This window comes from Somniosus microcephalus, chromosome 1 (genome assembly GCF_052327205.1).
Source record: "Somniosus microcephalus isolate GS21.2 chromosome 1, FLI_Smic_1.0, whole genome shotgun sequence".
Classification (NCBI taxonomy): Eukaryota; Metazoa; Chordata; class Chondrichthyes; order Squaliformes; family Somniosidae; genus Somniosus; species Somniosus microcephalus.
The window spans coordinates 178,788,531-178,808,626 of NC_140987.1; the positions used below are offsets into that span (position 1 = coordinate 178,788,531).

The following is a 20,096-nucleotide window of genomic DNA, read 5'->3' on the forward strand; positions in this document are numbered from 1 at the left end:
CCATCTTTGTATACAATCTGCCAAGTCCTGCTAGACTCCTCATGGCCATTAACGCTGCTGAAGTGCTTTTAGTGGCTGCACGCACGGGCATGCTTTAGAGAGGGCAGCAATAGGAGTGGCGATATCCAACATGCACACCGATTGACGTCACTCTCTGATTCATTACAATATTTTTGGCGAGCGCAGGCAATGGCAGTGCTGCCAACCTGCTGAAAATGGCTGCCACCGCGGGTACCGCCAGCAGTGGGCAAAAGTGCGGCAGCCGCCATTTTTCCTACCAATCGAGCCGGCACTAAACCTTGGAATTTTTAGCCCAAAATGGTAAAACTAACAGCGCTCACCATTATTTACCTGGACATCGGACAGCAACTCCCGGCGACCGCACATGCGCAGTTAAACGCAGAAATACGAAAGTTGCTGTCCGAGATGCCCTGCTCCTCCAAAAGCTTCCCGAAAACGGTATCTCGCTGCCTGACTCAGCATTCAAATACATGGAACGGCATGAAGTTACTGTACTTATATGAAGGATATGAACTAAACTCGCCAAAAAAAGAGGTCTTATCCATTCCAGTGTAAGCATGCTTTTAACGGTGTGATAATTCTTAATTACTGCCAAACAACCTCTCTGGCACTGAAAATTAACTTTTACAAGTGTGGAGTCTTATTCCTTCAGATTTTCATTATTGTTGGACAACTAAAAAAAAATGTAAATAATTTTTTTAAAACTTTGGCCTAGAAATTGGGTTTTGGCTTAGCCAGGGCTTTAGCGCCGGAAGTTAGTGCCGGCGCTAAGTTCCCCTGCGCGCGCCAAAAATTCAGTAGCGCCGCGCCCAAATGGCTGCCGGCGCTACTGAAGGGTCTTAGCGCCTGGAAAAGGGCGCTAACTGCCGTTTAGCGCCGCAATTCCGGCGCTGCGGCACCCGATGCGGTGCGGCAGGCTGGGGAAGTGCAGGCCTCCTCCTTCCGTTAAGGAGGAGCTGCCTGCACCCGGCCGCGGCCCGCGCAAATCTGTTTAAAAATGAGCCCGGCACCTCGGACAAGTGCCGGGCTTGCATCTGTTCCGGGGGGGGGGGGGGGGGGGGGGAGAAGTCCGGGGAGGGAGCTGCGGGCAGGCGGCCGGCGGGAAAGCGGCCGGCCGCCACGGGGCCTTTAATGCGCCGGCGCAAACACATGTTGGACTCTGTTGCCAGAGTCTTAGTTGCGGCTGCCACGGGCGAGGCGGCCGCAACTGAATTTCGGCGCTGGGGCCCGTCGGCATGGCAACCGGGACGCTGCGCACACCGATGACATCATCGGTGCCGGCGCAGCGCTACCGGTGCAACGCCGCTTTAGGGCCCCAGGGAATTTTTCAACTGGCCATAACTCTGGCGCTAGTCCCTCTAGCGCCTCAAAAGCGGCGCTAAGGCTAGTGAATTTCTAGGCCTTTTTCTTTGTCTCTTTCATCTTTCTCTCTCAATTCCATCTTTCTTTCCCGCTCTTTATTTCACTTTCTATTCCTGATTTGACATTGATTTTGTAGGACATCCGGCCCAATAAATTTAAACATACAGTACATTTTTTTTGTTCCGTCATGATTCCATATACAATGTTGATGATTTACAGACCAAGAGAAAAATTACCTTTTAATAATTATTATCAAAGTACGTGGTTGTACATACCCTGATCCAGAACCACCTCTTCCTCTCTTTTAGGTTGCTGGAGTATAACATTTTCATCTGGCTGCTCTTTACCTAGTGGTTACATAATGAGAAACATATTTTAAAAGGATTGCAGTTTGTTTTTATAAACACACGCCAACAAATCCCAAAGCTCCCATGTATATGTTTTTTTTAATATTCGTTCATGGGATGTGGCAAGGCCAGCATTTATTGCCCATCCCTAGTTGCCCTCGAGAAGGTGGTGGTGAGCTGCCTTCTTGAACCGCTGCAGTCCGTGTGATGCAGGTGCTGTTAGGGTGGGTGTTCCAGGATTTTGACCCAGCGACGATGAAGGATCGGCGATATACTTCCAAGTCAGGAAGGTGTGTGACTGGGAGGGTAACTTGAAGGTGGTTGCGTTCCCATGCACCTGCTGCCCTTCTATGTGGTAGAGGGCGCGGGTTTGAGAGGTGCTGCCGAAGAAGCCTTGGCGAGTTGCTGCAGTGCATCTTGTAGATGGTACACACTGCAGCCACAGTACGTCGGTGGTGGAGGGAGTGAATGTTTAAGGTGGTGGTGGGGTGCCAATCAAGCGGGCTGCTTTGTCATGGATGATGTCGAGCTTCAAGTGTTGTTGGAGCTGCACAGGCAAGTGGAGAGTACTCCATCACACTCCTTACTTGTGTCTTGTAGATGGTGGAAAGGCACTGGGGAGTCAGGAGGTGAGACACTCGCCGCAGAATACCCAGCCTCTGACCTGCTCTGGTTGCCACAGCATTTATGTGGCTGGTCCAGTTAAGTTTTTGGTCAATGGTGACTCCCAGGATATTAATTGTGGGGGATTCAATGATGGTAATTCCACTGAATAGCAAGGGGAGGTGGTTAGACTCTCTTTTGTTGGAGATGGTCATTGCCTAGCATTTGTGTGGCGTGAATGTTACTTGCCACTTATCAGCCCAAACCTGAATATTGTCTGGATCTTGTTGCATGCGGGCATGGATTGCTTCATTATTTGAGGAGTTGCGACTGGAACTGAACACTGTGCAATCATCAGCGAACATCCTACTCCTGACCTTATGATTGAGGGAAGGTGGTTGGGCCTAGGACACTGCCCGGAGGAACTTCTGCAGCTGTGATGATTGATCTCCAACCACCACAAGCATCTTCCTTTGTGAGAAGTCACACAACACCAGGTTATAGTCCAACAGCTTTATTTGAAATCACAAGCTTTCGGAGCGCTGCTCCTTCGTTGGGTGAAGTCTTGTAGATGGTGGAAAGGCGCTGGGGAGTCAGGAGGTGAGACACTCGCCGCAGAATACCCAGCCTCTGACCTGCTCTGGTTGCCACAGCATGTGTGTGGCTGGTCCAGTTAAGTTTTCGGAGCAGCGCTCCGAAAGCTTGTGATTTCAAATAAAGCTGTTGGACTGTAACCTGGTGTTGTGTGACTTCTCACATTTGTCCACCCCAGTCCAACACCGGCATCTTCACATCACATCTTCCTTTGTGCTAGGTAGGACTCCAGCCAGTGGAGAGTTTTCGCCCCGATTCCCACTGACTTCAGTTTTACTAGGGCTCCTTGCTGCCACACTCGGTCAAATGCTGCCTTGATGTCAAGGGCAGTCACTCTCACCTCACCTCTGGAATTCAGCTCTTTGTCCATGTTTGGACCAAGGATGTAATGAAGTCTGGAGCCGAGTGGTCCTGGCAGAACCCAAATTGGGCATCAATGAGCAGGTTATTGGTGAGTAAGTGCCGCTTGATAGCACTGTCGACGATACCTTCCATCATTTTGCTGATGATTGAGAGTAGACTGATGGGGCAGTAATTGGCCAGATTGGATTTGTCCTGCTTTTTGTCGACAGGACATACCTGGGCAGTTTTTCGGATAGATGCCAGTGTTATAGCTGTACTGGAACAGCTTGGCTAGAGGCGCGGCTAGTTCTGGAGCACAAGTCTTCAGAATGACAGCCGGGATGTTGTTGGGGCCCACAGCCTTAGCTGTATCCAGTGCGCTCAGCTGTTTCTTGATATCACGTGGCATGAATCAAATTGGCTTCTGTTGTGGTGGGGACCTCAAGAGGAGGCTGATATGGATCCTCCACTCGGCAATTCTGGCTGAAGATGGTCGAAAACGCTTCAGCTTTGTCTTTTGCACTCACGTGCTGTGCTCCACCATCATTAAGGATGGGGATATTCATGGAGCCTCCTCCTCCTATTAGTTGTTTAAGGGTCCATCACCATTCACGACTGGATGTGGCATGACTGCAGAGCTTTGATATGATCTGTTGATTGTGGGATCGTTTAGCCATGTCTATAGCATGCTTCTTCCGCTTTTTAGCATGCATATAGTCCTGTGTTGCAGCTTCCCCAGGTTGGCACCGCATTTTTAGGTACACCTGGTGCTGCTCCTGGCATGCTCTTCTACACTCCTTATTGAACCAGGGTTGGTTACCTGGCTTGATGGTAATGGTAGAGTGAGGGATATGCCGGGCCATGAGGTTACAGATTGTGGTGGAATACAATTCTGCTGCTGCTGATGGCCCACAGCGCCTCTTGGATGCCCAGTTTTGAGCTGCTAGATCTTTTCTGCATCTATCCCATTTAGCACAGTGGTAGTGCCACACAACACAATGGACGGTGTCCTCAGTGTGAAGATGGGACTTCGACTCCACAATGACTGAGCGGTGGTCACCGCTGCCAATGCTTCCATGGACAGGTGCATCTGTGACAGTTAGATTGGTGAGGACGAGGTCAAGTAGGTTTTTCCCTCGTGTTGGTTCTCTCACCACCCATCACAGGCCCAGACTGGTAGCTATGCCCTTCAGGACTCTGCCAGCTCGGTCAGTAGTGGTGCGACCGAGCCACTGTTCCCCACCCAGAGTACATTCTGTGCCCTTGCTACTCTTAGTGCTTCTTCCAAGTGGTGTTCAACATGGAGGAGTACTGATTCATCAGCTGAGGGAGGGTGGTAGGTGGTAGTCAGCAGGAGGTTTCCTTGCCCATGCTTGACCTGAAGCCATGAGACTTCATGGGGTCCGGAGTCAATGTCGAGGACTCCCAAGGGCACTCTTTTGCGACTGTATACCACTGTGCCGCCACCCGTTGGGTCTGTCCATACCCAGGGATGGAGGAGTTTGGGACATTGGCTGAAAGGTATGATTCTGTGAGTACGACTGTGTCAGGCTGTTGCTTGACTAGTCTGTGGGACAGCTCTCCCAATTTTGGCACAAGTCCCCAGATGTTGGTGAGGAGGACTTTGCAGGGTTGACTGGGCTGGGTGTGCCTTTGTCATGTCCGTAGCCGGTGCCGAGGTCGATGCTGGGTGGTCCATCCGTGTTTATTCTTTTTGTTTTTCGTAGCAGTTCTTTTACAACTGAGTGGCTTGCTAGGCCATTTCAGAGGGCAGTTAAGAATCAACCACATTGCTGTGGGTCTGGAGTCACATATAGGCCAGGCCAGATAAGGATGGTAGATTTCCTTCCCTAAAGGACATTAGTGAACCAGATGTGTTTTTAAGATAATCCGATAGTTACATGGTCACCATTACTGATACTAGCTTTTTTTTTCCAGAATTTAAATTTCCCAGCTGCCGTGGATTTGAACTCACGTCTCTGGATCATTAGTCCAGTAACATAACCACTTTGCTACCGTTCCCTTAGTGTGAGCACTACTGCTATAAATATGGTCTAAACAAAAATATTAAAACATTTAAAAATAACTGAAATTAGCAAAAGGACCAATGAACAGAGTGGGCTAAAACAAACTCGGGAATATCTCACTGGGGTACATTCTAGCTATCCGAATGAGCTGTAAGGAAGTTCCAACAAATCAGGAAAGGAGATTGTTTATTCTTGATACTTTATACTTCATTTTTGAAGTGCGGCAGGAGGGAGGGTTTTTTATTTCTGGATCTATGTCGATTAAACTTCTCAAAAACTGTAAATTAAAAATGGTCACTACCTGATAAAGCACCGATAGTATGTTCAGGATAATAGCTGGCTGCAATGCTTATTTCATGATATCAGGATAGCAAGATATAGCACATTCTATTTTTGAAAGCTATAGCTTCCTCCTTAATTGTGAAAAATCTCAGCATCAAAATAAACTTTAGAAGTAGCTATTTTCAGACAACTCTGAGAATTTCATCCTTGCAAGTAGATAGGAGGGAAGTTGGGTTGCTGCTAAATACTACCCACATATCCCGATCTAATAGTGGCAGCCAATTCAATGGTACCCGGTGCAAAAACTAGATCAACAGATTCAAAAAAGCTGACAATTCAAGAACAGCTCCAACATGAGAAAATGTGGTTACATATGGTTTGTAATTTAAGCTGTAGTTATAACCAATATTCCTATACTTGTATTGAAGGAAAAATAAAACATAAGTACACGAAAGCTTGAAGGGGAAATCCAAATGTTGATGGCATAAAATTGGTAGTGAATTTATGGGTGTGGGGGGTGAAATTATCCACTCTGGTTCATTTTAAGCATTCTTATATAGCACAATTAATAGATTTTTTAATCTAGACCATCGATGCCCAAAGTTTTCTTAACAGTCCTTCTCCCACATCCAACCCTCCAAGCACCCCAGTTCAGAAAGGCATTCTACTCCTCTGGATCCAATACACGGAGATACAGTACCGCATCCAACTTCTTACTTTGAGAGACACCTTTTCTCCTCCAACTGGCACTCTCCACTTTCACCCCTATTAATTCAGTCTAGCAGTTTTCAATGCGGACAATTGACATGTATAAATGTCACAAATAAGTAAGGTAGATTGAAGCTTATCTGTAGATGTACAATGGTGGCCCAGCAGCAGCATTTTCCAACAGGACTGAAATCAAAATCATTCAAGCCTGTCGGAGAGGCACCCTTGAGTGATTAAGGGACACATAATTAATAAACCACTAATGCCAGAATCATTCACTCTCTAAAGTAGAAGTTTTCTGTATGCATTTCATTCATCCCTCTGATCCCCAGAATGTTACCAAAGAATTTTGATGAAAAATCCAACTGCAATGTTTCTATAACATAAATTATCTATGTCGCAGCTTAGAAATGAATGTTACTCTGACATTTAATAAAATCTAATCACCTGTATGATGTCCATGCATAGCCATATCTGGGCTGACAGGAATTGGAATATTTGCCTCTGGAGGAATATGTTTAAACAATTCAGGACTACCTTCTTGCATGCAGTACATGTATGGCTTGGCATGCTTAGCTTCCATGTAATACATGATATATAAGTTGCACATCTCATCTTTGGATGTTCCTCTGTAAGCAAAGCAAAATCATTGCATGCTTAATACATTCAAACAGGTTTCCCATATATGTTTTATAACACAGCATCCAAAATACAAACTTTTTCTTACAAATTATTAGTATAATTTCTATTGATGTTCCAATGTGCTATGTTAAGAGGAGGATTCACCAAAACCAATTCTCCATCTCACTCGTGCCATCAAGGAGACGACACAGGACAGAGGCCAGGTGCTTTCCACTGGAAGAGAGGTGAAGTCAGAAGAGCCACTGCTGGCCACCTTCAATGGCTCAAAGCTAGATTGGCAGAGGTCCAATAATGATGCCTTGCTCATCCTCTTGACATAGGAAATGGTGCATGATAGAGAGGAAAGCTTATATTACATATATAAATAGAAATAGCTCCACTAACTTTACTAACTCAAGAAAGCTGTGGGAAAACAGTGAATAGAGGCCAGCTTATTCCTCATAACAGCAAAATAAATAAATATTATTAGAGGTGCTGTGTAAACCTGCTAATATATAAAGATGAGGTACTAGAAAGGCTGTCTGTATTTAAAGTTGATAAGTCACCAGGACCGATGGGATGCATCCTAGGACGCTGAGGGAAGTTAAGGAGGAAATCACGGAGGTACTGGCCATAATCTTCCAATCCTCCTTAGATACGGGGATGGTGCCAGATGACTGGAGAATTGCAAATGTTACACCCTTGTTCATAAAAGGGTGCAAGGAGAAAACCAGAAACTACAGGCCAGTCAGTTTAACCTCGGTAGTGGGGATGCTTTTCGAAACGATAATCAGGGACAAAAATTAATAGTCACTTGGACAAGTGTGGATTAATTAAGGAAAGCCAGCATGGATTTGTTAAAGGCAAATCGTGTTTAACTAACTTAATCGAGTTTTTTGATGAGGTAACAGAGAGGGTTGATGAGGGCAATGCGGTTGACGCGGTGTATATGGATTTCCAAAAGGTGTTTGATAAAGTGCCACATAATAGGCTTGCCAGCAAAGCTGAAGCCCCTGGAATAAAAGGGACAGTGGCAGCATGGATACGAAATTGGCTAAGTGACAGGAAACAGAGTAGTGGTGAACGTTTTTTTTCGGACTGGAGGAAGGTGGTGTTCCCCAGATGCTTTTCTTGTTATATATTAATGACTTGGACTTGGGAGTACAGGGTACAATTTCAAAATTTGCAGATGACACAAAACTTGGAAGTATAGTGAACAGTGAGGAGGATAGTAATAGACTTCAAGAAGACAGACAGGTTGGTGAAATGGCGGACATGTGGCAAATGAAATTTAACACGGAAAAGTGCAAAGTGATACATTTTGGTAGGAAGAACGAGGAGAAGCAATATAAACTAAAGGGTACAATTCTAAAGGGGCTGCATGAAGAGAGAGACCTGGGGGTATATGTGCACAAATCGTTAAAGGTGGCAGGGCAGGTTGAGAAAGCATTTAAAAAAACATACGGGATACTGGGCTTCATAAATAGAGGCATAGAGTACAAAAGCAAGGAAGTTATGATGAACCTTTATAAAACACTGGTTCGGCCTCAACTGGAGTATTGTTTCCAATTCTGGGATTCACACTTTAGGAAGGACGTGAAGACCTTAAGAGGGGTTGCAGAAAAGATTCACGAGAATGATTCCAGGGATGAGGGACTTCAGTTACGTGGATAGACTAGAGAAGTTGGGGTTATTCTCCTTAGAGCAGAGAAGGTTGAGAGGAGATTTGATGGAGGTATTCAAAATCATGAGGGGTCTCGACAGAGTAGAGCGAAACTGTTCCAATTTAAGGTGATTTGGCAGAAGAACCAAAGGCGACATGAGGAAAAACTTTTTTACACAGCGAGTGGTTAGGATATGGAATGCACTGCCTGAAAGGGTGGTGGAGGCAGACTCAATCGTGGCTTTCAAAAGGGAATTGGATAAGTACTGGAAGGAAAAAAATTTGCAGGGCTATGGGGAAAGGGCAAGGGAGTGGGATTAGCTGAAGTGCTCTTGCAGAGAGCTAGCAAGGGCTCGATGGGCTGAATGGCCTCCTTCTGTGCTGTAACCATTCTATGATTCTATGAAATCGCACCTCATTAGAAATTATGAGGGGTTTTTTTGTTCTTAGAACTGTTGTAGTTTCATTACAAAACCGCAGTATAAAACATGCCATAACAAAAATTAGATCTCATCAAGATTAGGAAAGGTAATTCTAAGTAATCTTTCTGGTGAATAAAAACTTCCATTTTCAGAGCTAAGGAAACATTTTAATGCAAGATGACATACATAATTGTTTACCTCAAAAGTTACTATTTTTCATGAAAACACACAATAATTCAAGTGTCTATATCATTTTACAATTACACCTGTATGATCCCTTTGAAGATTTAATTCAAAAGTTAATGCAAAATACATTTGACTGAGTTATACTATTAATAAAATGATAATTAGTTTCCAAGGCAACATTGTGCGGATTACAAACTTGGATACAGGATCTGAATTTCAATCTGAATGACACTTGCACTTCTACATAACGTGTTTTTCAGTTTTAGCTGACAAGCGAAGGAAAACTAGCTTTGAGTTCAACATCAAGCTTCTTAAGCATGCCTGTGTCTACAAAGAAACTTCACTGATAGAATCCACAGGAATGGTGAGAGTTGGTACATCTAGTTCTTATGACTGACAAGAATTATGTGGATGCAGAGGACAGAAGAGAAATATATACTGTAGCAGCTACAAACCATTTTGTTCTGCATCTACAAAAATCCAGGAAACCCTCATTAACGATATCAGTTTTACAGTATTTCGGTTGCTCCCTTTTCCCAGTACAGAAAAAAATAAACGGTAGATGAGCAAGTCAAAATGCCTCTTCATACCCAGGGTCCACAGTGTAAGTGAAACAATAATGATTATATAGCAGTTTCATTTAAGCTAAGGAGCACCATTGTAATGGGCCAGATTTTGCTGTCAAAATAAGTGAGGCTAATGTGCTCGCCGTTATTGAAGTGTAATTGGTACAGCAACTTCAGGCGAGGAGCAGATGCATGGTTAAATGCCAATATCCAAAGGTTGCTGTCCGAGTTGTGCCACTCTGCCGTTAGCTTCGCAAAAATGGCAGTTTGCGGTCTGCCTCACCATTGACATGCTTTGAATGTCATGAAGTTGCTGTATTTGCCCAATAGATACAAATTAAACTCACCAGTCTTGTTGTTTCAAGCACAATTACCCCTTTAACGAGGTGATAAGTATTCATTACTGCTAATCAACTGCTCTGGCACTGAAAATTAACTTATCACAAGTGTGGAGTTTCATTCCTTAAAGTATTAATTAATGTTGGAGATTTTTAAAATGTCAATTTTTTTTTTTTTTACACTTTTCCTTTCTGTCTTTTTCCTCCCTGTCTTAATCCAATCTTTAGGCCCCTCTCTTTATTTCTCTTTCTGTACCTGATTTGATATTGAATTCACCCACTCTAATTTACACTCGCTTCTCTGTCCTTCCTGTTTATTTCTCAATCGTTCAGTCTGATTCGTTGAAACACGCAGTTGGTTTCCCTGTTCACTCAGGTTCCAGATGCCATTTCCCTTGCTGTGACGTTATCAGCTCGCACTTTCCGCAACTTGCCACGCCAAAAGTTTAAAATGCAAACATGCAAGGGCAAGTCTAACTAATGGCAGATATCGTTAGCAAAATACTGCAGACGCTGGAAATCCGAAATAACAACAGAAAACGCTGGAAAAACTCAGCAGGCCAGGCAGCATCTGTGGAGAGAGAAACAGAGTTAACGTTTCAGGTCGAAGACCTTCTGTCAGAACCGGAAAAAAAGTAGGAAATGGAACAGATTTTAAAGCAAGTTTAGGGGCTGGGAAAAGGGGGAGGGGATGAAAGAACAAAAGGGAAGGTCTGTGATAGGATAGAAAGCAGGAGAGATTAAGAGACATTGAGCGATATTCAAGGCAAGAGGAGGTGGTAATGGGACAGGTTAAGGAACAAAGGATGGCTCTAACTGAAGTGTGAATTGCGCTGGCAGAATGAAGGACAGCTGCCATGTGGGAGGGAAGAAAAAAAGGCCAAACAAAAGTGTGGCTAAAAAAGTGAGAGAGATAGGGGCCAAGGTTATGATCTGAAATTGTTGAACTCTATGTTGAGTCCAGAGGGCTGTAGAGTGCCTAATCGAAAGATGAGGTGCTGTTCCTCGAGCTTACGCTGAGCTTCCGTGGAACAATGCAACAGGCCGAGTACAGTGAGGTCTGAGTGGGAATGGAGCGGTGAATTAAAGTGACAGGTCACCGGGAGCTCGGGGTCCCCCTTATGAACTTTTTTTTTTAATCCACACTTTTGTTTGGCCTTTTTTCCTTCCCTCTCACATGGCAGCTGTCCTTCATTCTGCCAGCGCAATTCACACTTCAGTTAGAGCCATCCTTTGTTCCTTAACCTGTCCCATTACCACCTCCTCTTGCCTTAAATATCTCTTAATGTCTCTCAATCTCTCCTGCTTTCTATCCTATCACTGACCTTCCCTTTTGTTCTTTCATCCCCTCCCCCTTTTCCCAGCCCCTAAACTTGCTTTAAAATCTATTCCATTTCCTGCTTTTTTCCAGTTCTGACAAAAGGCCTTCGACCTGAAATGTTAACTCTGTTTCTCTCTCCATGGATGCTGTCTGGCCTGCTGAGTTTTTCCAGGGTTTTCTGTTGTTATTTATGGCAGATATTGTTAGATGCCCTGCTACAACAAAATCTGGGCCATTACGGTTTCTTTTCCTCAATAGACTACAAGGGATCTGACGGATACATATACAGCAGAACACTTCTCCCTGAACTGTCGGGTGTTGCACTTAACAAGAGACACACTAGAAGCACAGATTTTTTTTGTGTGGCGGGGGGGGGGGGGAGGTGTGGGGAGGGGAGTTGATAGGAGAGGGGTGTAGTGGGGTTGTAGGTGCTTCAGAAGACAAGTGGCTTCACTCTGTTTCTCTCCCCACAGATGCTGCCTGACCTGCTAAGTGTTTCCAGCATTTTCTGTTTTTATTTAGGTTTTCAGCATCCGTAGTATTTTTCTTTTGTTTCTTGCGTTAAACCTGTCATGACATATTTACTTGTTAAAAAATCATTGTCTGTCTGGTATTTTAATAGTGCTCCTGTTACTGTCGGAGCTTGCATAAGTAGGTGTCACAGGATGTGCCTCAGCACATTCCTCTAGCAGTTCGCCTAAGCTCAGATCCAGACAGTGTGAACCTGGAGGATTCTGAACAGCTGTCAAGCGTAGGAAATGAAGAGGCTTGTTCCCTTTGGCAGAACTGTTTTGTTATTTTCTCTTCTGTTTGCTCAAGGTAGGCAGCATGTCATTATTGTTGCCAGGGTGAATAAGTAAATGCCGCATGACACCAGAACGAAAGTCACCATTGACGTATTTTTCCAAGAAGTAAACAGTCCACCTCCGCATAATGGGTATCTGCTGCAGTGTTGCAATTGCTAATTAATCTTGGCACACAATGAAGAACCATAAATTAAATGAAAATCATTCTCCAAAGGTCGGAGCTCCTTCAATGAACATCAGTGCATAAATGATGTAAAGAAAAAAAATGTACTGAGCCCATCTGTTAAATGATAAAAAGCTATTGAACTCCTCAGAATGAAAACAGTAATTAAATTCAACAGCAAATTGTTCTGACACCTAGAATTCTGCTGTGAAATTCTTTAGTTTAACCACGCGTCTTTCATTGCCTTTTCATTTACATTAAAAAAACTTCTATTATATTCATCTTTAATAACTGATTTAAATCTCATTAATAAGTTCCTTTCGGCTATTGTTTGACTGATGTAGGTTTAAAGGAATGCCGTACAGTCACAATAGTTGCATTTTTTGAGTCAATTTTTAAATATTGAAAACATGGTTGTGGTGGTCACATTATACCCATGATTATTATAGGTTCCTTTGTGGCACATAAATGCACCCTTTTATAACTTTATGTCTGGGGGAACAGACAGAACCTGCATTAGAATAAAGACCAGTTCCCTACATGATTTCTCCATACCCCTGTCCATGTTTAAAATAAAAACAGATATACAAATAAATCATAATTATTTATGATTGGATCAAATTTGGAGTCTGAGTTTTTTAAATCATTAATTGCAGAGTCACTAACTGGTCCCTGGCTCCTTCTGTGGCGGGGGACTGTTGCAGATTTCATTGCAGCTGCCACATGCTCCATTGCTGTCTGCAATGAGGAAAAAGCTTCCTTGATGTTACCGTAAATGAGGGCCCTTGACTTCACTGTAACACTTGACAGTTGCCACACATCTGCAGAGACTGAGCTTAGAGCTTCCACATAAGTGTATCGCTCCACAAAGATCTTTCTTTTCAGGTGAGTAAACATGGAACGCCTTCGCCTCATCCTCTGCTGGGAAGGTTAACACGCACTCTTCCCCTTGTGTTCTGTGAATCCTCACACTGATTTAATTTTCCCTCCTGGGTGGAAGTATCTGAACTCGTGTGTAGGATAAAGCAAGTGATGCAGGATGTAACATCAAGGGGGTTGGGACCAATGTTCTCTAATTTTTTTTGGGTGGGCGACCCCTTTAAGGGGCTGCACGGCCAATTCACAATACCATGCATGCACGGTTTTTCCTATTTAAAAGCTGTCTCACCAGCTGCGTGGGAGCTGCAGAGCACTGCACGGCACACAGCATAAAGGGAACATTGGTTGGGACAAAGGGACATGTGGCCCAATCTAGCTCCAGGGACTCCTATGTGGCTTGATCTTCCTCATCCTCTTCCTCATCATCATCTCATTGTTATCGTCATCCTCATAGTCGATGAGGAAGGTATTTCTGCCATTTTGCTCCACATCATCTTCCTCCACTTCATCCTCTTCATTGTCCTCTGACCCTTGTTGCTGTGATAGTTCCAAAGGAAATCAAGGTAATAGCTAAGAATGCGAGTACTATCCCACTTGAGATTAGGGAGACAGAGAAGGGTATGAAAGCTTCTGGTTGGCTGCCATGTCACACATGACAATCTAGGAATGCTCACACTAACCTGTCCCACCTATCTCCTCAAATCCCTCGGCCAGGCCATCTCTGGCCTGCTCCTTGTCAGGTGTGCGCTGTAATATTTGGCAAGTGCCCCCTCCCCACCCCGTCACCTGCTTTTCATAGACATTGTGCACAAGCTTTTCCTGTAAAAAGATTGAATTAGATTTTCGCCAGCATTTGAGGAATGTCTCCTAGGTGACATCTAATAGCTGAAATTATAGATCTGGTGGTATCAGCCTGTTAAAGTAAAGGCAAGGGTTTTAAGGTTCTGCATGCACGTAATTATTTTGGGGTAGATGGCAGTACATATTGTAAGATACCGAAGTAGTGAACCCCTGAACCACAATGCAGTGTTCAATGAAGGGTTGCTTGCACTTCTATTAATCTCACACTGCAAACAATGTGCTAATGCCCATGTATGGTCCTGGGAGCGAGAGGGTCACTCAGTGCCACTTCCACCTCTCGCCACGTAACACTGTTACGGAGGTGGAAGTAGGTGGTCTTTGTGATGGAGAGGATATGGGGTCAGAAGCTCAGCTTGGGGTCAAACAGGGTAGCGCATTGTCTAATGCGTCAGTGGTAAGGGAGCAGAGTTTATGACAGGTACTGAAAATGATGTTTGGTCTCCCTGATATTCAGCTGAAGGAAGTTGTGACTCACCTAAGACACTCCCCTGCAGCAAACCTTTCCTGACTCAAAAAAAAAATCGACATAAATCAATTTCTCCTAACCTCTTTCTTCACTAGTAAATATTGGTGGCCTTGCACCATGATCCCCTTTTAATCATTCCTGCCCTCCATATTACAGTACCACAGACTTTCCCTTTTGTTCGTTCCTCTCCCCCACCCCACACTTTTTCCCTCACTCTGTACTTGCTTATAAACTGTTAAATGTCTAACTTCTTCCAGTCGGATGAAAGGTCATCGACCCGAAATATTTACTCTGTTTCTCTCTCCACAGATGCTGGAGTGCTTCAAGCATTTTCTGTTTTTATCCCAGGCAAGAAAGTTGTTTTCCATTATAGTACATCAAACAAAAATGTCATATATATTGATATTTATTTTTGCAGAAATTTTGAATGGGCATTGTGAGCCAACAGCAACTCGCATTTATATAGCGCCTTTAATGTAGTAAAACGTCACAAGGCATTTAACAGGAGTGTCATCATAAAAAATTTGACACCAAGCCACATAAGGAGATATTAGGACGGATGTCCAAAAGCTTGCTTTTAAGGAGCGTTGCAAAGGAGGGAAAGGTAGAGAAAGAGAGGGGTTTCAGGAGGGAATTCCGGAGTTTAGGGCCTAGGCAGCTGAAGGCACAGCCACCAATGGTGGAGTGATGAAAATCAGGGATACGCAAGAGGCCAGAATTGGAGGAGCGCAGAGTTCTCAGAGGATTGTAGGGCTGGAGGAAGTTACAGCGATAAGGAGGGGTGAGGCCATGGAGGGATTTGAAAACAAGATCAGAACTTTAAAATAGAGGCGGTGCTGGACCAGGAGCCAATGTAGGTCAGCTAGCACAAGGGTGATGTGTGAACGGGACTTGGTGCCAGTTAGGATACAGACAGCAGAGTTACAGATTCATAACTAAAAATTAGCACTGTGGCAATCAATCAAATATTTAACTACTACAGATATTTGTTCATGATCAGAATACAGTTGTTTGTGTACGACCAGCACTGGTCATTAATTGCTAAGAATAATTAGAGTACAATTAAACTTAAGAAAATAGTGGGTAAATCTTTCAATACACCCATCTACATAATAAAGTTTTGCATACAAGTTGGATCCCTAGTGCCACACATCAGATGTGTCAAATGTCCCAAGGTAAAAATTGATTTGGGCTCAAATAACCACAATCTGTTAAGTTAACCGAGCTGAATGTCCCATTTGACTTGGTTTTCCTGTTGACAGCTGGGAGGGCCTACATTTTGTGGTAGCCAGAGGGTATTTACATGTCTACTTTCTTCTTAAAAGAGAAAGCAACTCATAGCCAATGGCAGAATTCAGTCACAGATGGTGAAACCCCTTCCCAATCTTAGGCCTGTAACCCCACATTGAAGCTCCAGGTAAGCAAGCAGGAACAGGAGTGGAATTCAGGGAAGTATCAGCTGCAGATTGGTCATAACATTCATCTGCCCTTCCCTCTTACTCTTCTGCAGCACATACAATTTGTCATCAAAATACATGATGACACCCTCATGTTACCCTTTGTACTGAAAGCACAATGGTAACTGTGCTCTTCAGATACCTATGCTTTCCTCTCTTCTTCTAGATGTGCCACAGCAATGAGCAGAGGAATAGGAAGAAAAACCTCGCCCCTCTGCTTCAGGTCCTGTCAGCACCACTTCACACACGTTGACAATCACGCTCCCCCTTCCAAGCACCAGCCCAGAAGCACATACTTCAGTGCCTTTAGTTAGTGAGGCAGAGAAAGATGCACGGGGTGTTGCACATAATACATATGGGCTAGGGGAGCTTGGGATAGGAGATGAGACAGAGCTTATAGGCCGGAGGGTCAGAAGACTTACAAAGGCTTTCTATCCAGCTTTTAAAAGAAGGATATGCATCTACTGGAGACACTGCAAGAATGTGCAGCAGGTGGGGTCAATTGCAGTCTACTCACTTCAGCGGCACCATGGCGGATGTGAGCACAGCACTGCAACCCACTCTGCAGCACTTGGCAGCTCCAGACCAATTATCAGTGGAAACTCCCAATACAGAGGCTCTAATAGCAGTCCTGGTTTCTGCAATGAAGGCACCTACTGCTGCCATTGAAGCCTAGGGGGCAGATTGGAGAAAGCCGAGACTTGGATACAGAGAAGGATCTCTGAGTTTCAACAATTTCATTGGCAGCATTCAGCCTGCTTTCCCCACAGGTTATTAGCCATGCAAAGTCAGTGTTCTGCACCAGTGGCATGGCAGGTATGCACTCCCATAATGATACTGTCTCAGGATTGTATTACATGCATGTCCTCTTGCCAGCCCCTCAGACACCTACATATGTGGAAGGAATGATGCAGGCTGCCCTTGCAGCAGCACAGGAAACGTAGCCTGCAGCAAGTCTCTCTCGGGACTCAGCTGTGAAATCTCTTGTGTCTGTATGCATTTCCTTTCTGTTGTCACATTTTTGTTATAAATTTTTGGTCAACCTATTCCATTATAAATACCTATGGCCACATTTATAATGGGAACACCTATGTAAACTTGTCAAGTTGATTGTACAATTGTAGGTGGCTCTGGAGTAGTTTACTGAGCCGTCAGAGTGTCAATTCAGCTGCCAACTTGCTTTTTTTCCCCAAATGATTTTTCCTTTTAGGTTAGTGAGCTTTTAACTTACTTTTAAACTTTTAAAATTGATATTTTTGAAGATTTTATTCCTCCCTCTAGGTTTTAATCACACCCCACCCGCATTGACTGAGTTGAATAACGCTGTCTCTGGAGGCCCCCTCTGCGCACAAACTCTCCCCCATGTGAAATTCAATGCTAATTTGCATAAATGATCAAGTAACTGTGGTTACTGAAGTTGTACATAACAATAGAATCCTAGAATGGTTACAACACAGGAGGCCATTCGGCCCGTTGAGCTCGTGCCAGCTCTCTGCAAGAACACTTTAGCTAGTCCCACTCCCCCACCCTTTCCCCGTAGCCCTACAAATTTTTTCCTTCAGGTACTTATCCAATTCCCTTTTGAAAGCCACAACTGAATCTGCCTCCACCATCTTTTCAGGCAGTGCATTCCAGCTCCTAACCATTCACTGCGTAAAAAAGTTTTTCCTCATATCGCCTTTGGTTGTTCTACCAATCACCTTAAATCTGTATCCTCTGGTTCTCGACCCTTTTGCCAATGGGAACAGTTTCTCTCTATCTGCTCTGTCGAGACCCCTCATGATTTTGAACACCTCTATCAAATCTCCTCTCTACCTTCTCTGCTCTAAGGAGAACAACCCCAGCTTCTCCAGTCAATCCATGTAACTGAAGTCACTCATCGCTGGAACCATTCTTGTAAATCTTTTCTGCACCCTCTCTAAGGCCTTCACATCCTTCCTAAAGTGCGGTGCCCAGAATTGGACACAATACTCCAGTTGAGGCCGAACCAGTGTTTTATAAAGGTTCATCATAACTTCCTTGCTTTTGTACTCCATGGGCAGGATTTTCATTGGGCCATGGAGTCGGGATTGGAGGCGTGTGGGGGGTTAAAATACCAAAATCAGGGGACCCGACCCCATACCCGCCTCCATGCCAGTTTCAAAGGAGGCGAGTACCCGCCCCGCACTGGGACCCACCTACCCAAGGCGGGAAGGGATTAGTGGCAATTAACTGCCTGTTAACAGGTAGTTAACAGGCAGTTTTTAGCCTAATCCCTATTTTTAAGGTTGAAGTGTGGGATTCCCGATGGCTCCAAACCATACCAAGTTAAAGGAGTCGGGCCGTCGGGTTGAAGAACTTGGAGGGGTCGAGATGTCAGTGTTCAGGTGAGTGATGGGTGCATGAGTGCAAAGGTAAGTGTGTTTGGTGTGTCTAAAGTGATTAAAGAAGTTTTACATACCTTTTCTTACCTTTTCAGCCTTCCTTCCTTTAGGTCTCGGGAGTCCCTCATCTCACCAGCACAGAAAGCAGAATGGCTGCGAACTGTCAAAAGTGACAGCCTGCAGCTTTCTGTGCCAGTGAGATTTCTAACTAAGTCTGTGCAGAAGGACTCAGGTTAGAAGTAAGACTGTCAGTGTTTGACAGCTTCAAACAGCTGTGAAACGCTGATATTTCATCTGTCAAAACCTCTTGACAGATGAAATTTCAGTCTGTGACGTCACCTATTGTCGGGTGGCCCTTAATTGGCCTGCTGAGCCCACTGGGCGGGCTCAACAAAGTCAATCAAGTTAAAATCGTGTGGATTGGCCGCATCTCGATGGAGGCGGGACTACAACCCCGAAAGTTGTAGTCCCGCCTCCAACCCGACTCCCGAATGAAAATCCTGCCCCATGCCTCTATTTATGAAGCCCAGGATCCCATTTGCTTTTTTAACTGCCTTCTCAACCTGCCCTGCCACCTTCAATGATTTGTACACATATACTCCCAGGTCTCTCTGCTCATACACCCCCTTTAGGGTTGTACCCTTTAGTTTATATTGCCTCTCTCGTTCTTCCTACCAAAATGTATTACTTCGCACTTTTCAGCGTTAAATTTCAGCTGCCACGTGTCCACCCATTCCACCAGCCTGTCTATGTCCTCTTGAAGTCTAACACTATCCTCCTCACTGTTCACTATACTTCCAAGTTTTGTGTCATCAGCAAATTTTGAAATTGTGCCCTGTATACCCAAGTCCAAGTCATTAATATATATCAAGGAAAGAAGTGGTCCTAATACCGACCCCTGGGGAATACCACTGTACACCTTCCTCCAGTCCGAAAAACAACTGTTCACCACTACTCTCTGTTTCCTGTCACTTAGCCAATTTTGTATCCATGCTGCCACTGTCCCTTTTATTCCATGGGCTTCAACTTTGCTGGCAAGCCTATTATGTGGCATTTTATCAAACGTCTTTTAGAAGTCCATGTACACCACATCAACCTTCTCGGTTACTTCATCAAAAAAGCTCAAATCAAGTTAGCTAAACACGATTTGCCTTCAACAAATCCATGCTGACTTTCCTTAATTAATCCACACTTGTCCAAGTGACTGTTAATTTTGTCCCAGATTATCTTTTCTAAATGCTTCCCCACTACCAAGGTTAAACTGACTGGCCTGTAGTTGCTGGGTTTATCCTTACACCCTTTTTCGAACAAGGGGGTAACATTTGCAATTCTCCAGTCCTCTGGCACCACCCCCGTATCGTAGGAGGATTGGAAGATTATGGCCAGTACCTCCGCAATTTCCACCTTTACTTCCCTCAGCATCCCATCCGGTCCTGGTGACTTATTTACTTTAAGTACAGCCAGCCTTTCTAGTACCTCCTCTATCAATTTTTAGCCCATCCAGTATCTCCTCTACTTCCTCTTTCACTATGATTTTGGCAGCATCTTCTTCCTTGGTAAAGAGAGATGCAAAGTACTCATTTAGTACCTCAAAGTAAACATGGATCTTTTTAATTAAAATTGCACTTGCCAGTCATATGGACAATATAAACTGTTATAAGCCATGGCACAATATTCAAAAAACAATTTACTGCCCAA

At 44.3% G+C, this 20,096-nt stretch overlaps 1 protein-coding gene across 1 annotated transcript in view; it reads right to left on the reverse strand.

Moving 5' to 3' along the window:
• Positions 1 to 20,096, reverse strand: part of pam (peptidylglycine alpha-amidating monooxygenase) — a 255,985-nt gene that overhangs the window by 117,678 nt on the left and 118,211 nt on the right. The window contains exons 12-13 of the mRNA XM_085987745.1: positions 6,734 to 6,915; positions 1,659 to 1,730 (exon numbers count right to left, since the gene is read on the reverse strand). Of these exons, the coding sequence (XP_085843871.1) occupies positions 1,659 to 1,730; positions 6,734 to 6,915 (254 nt within the window). The remainder of the gene's footprint in view (positions 1 to 1,658; positions 1,731 to 6,733; positions 6,916 to 20,096) is intronic.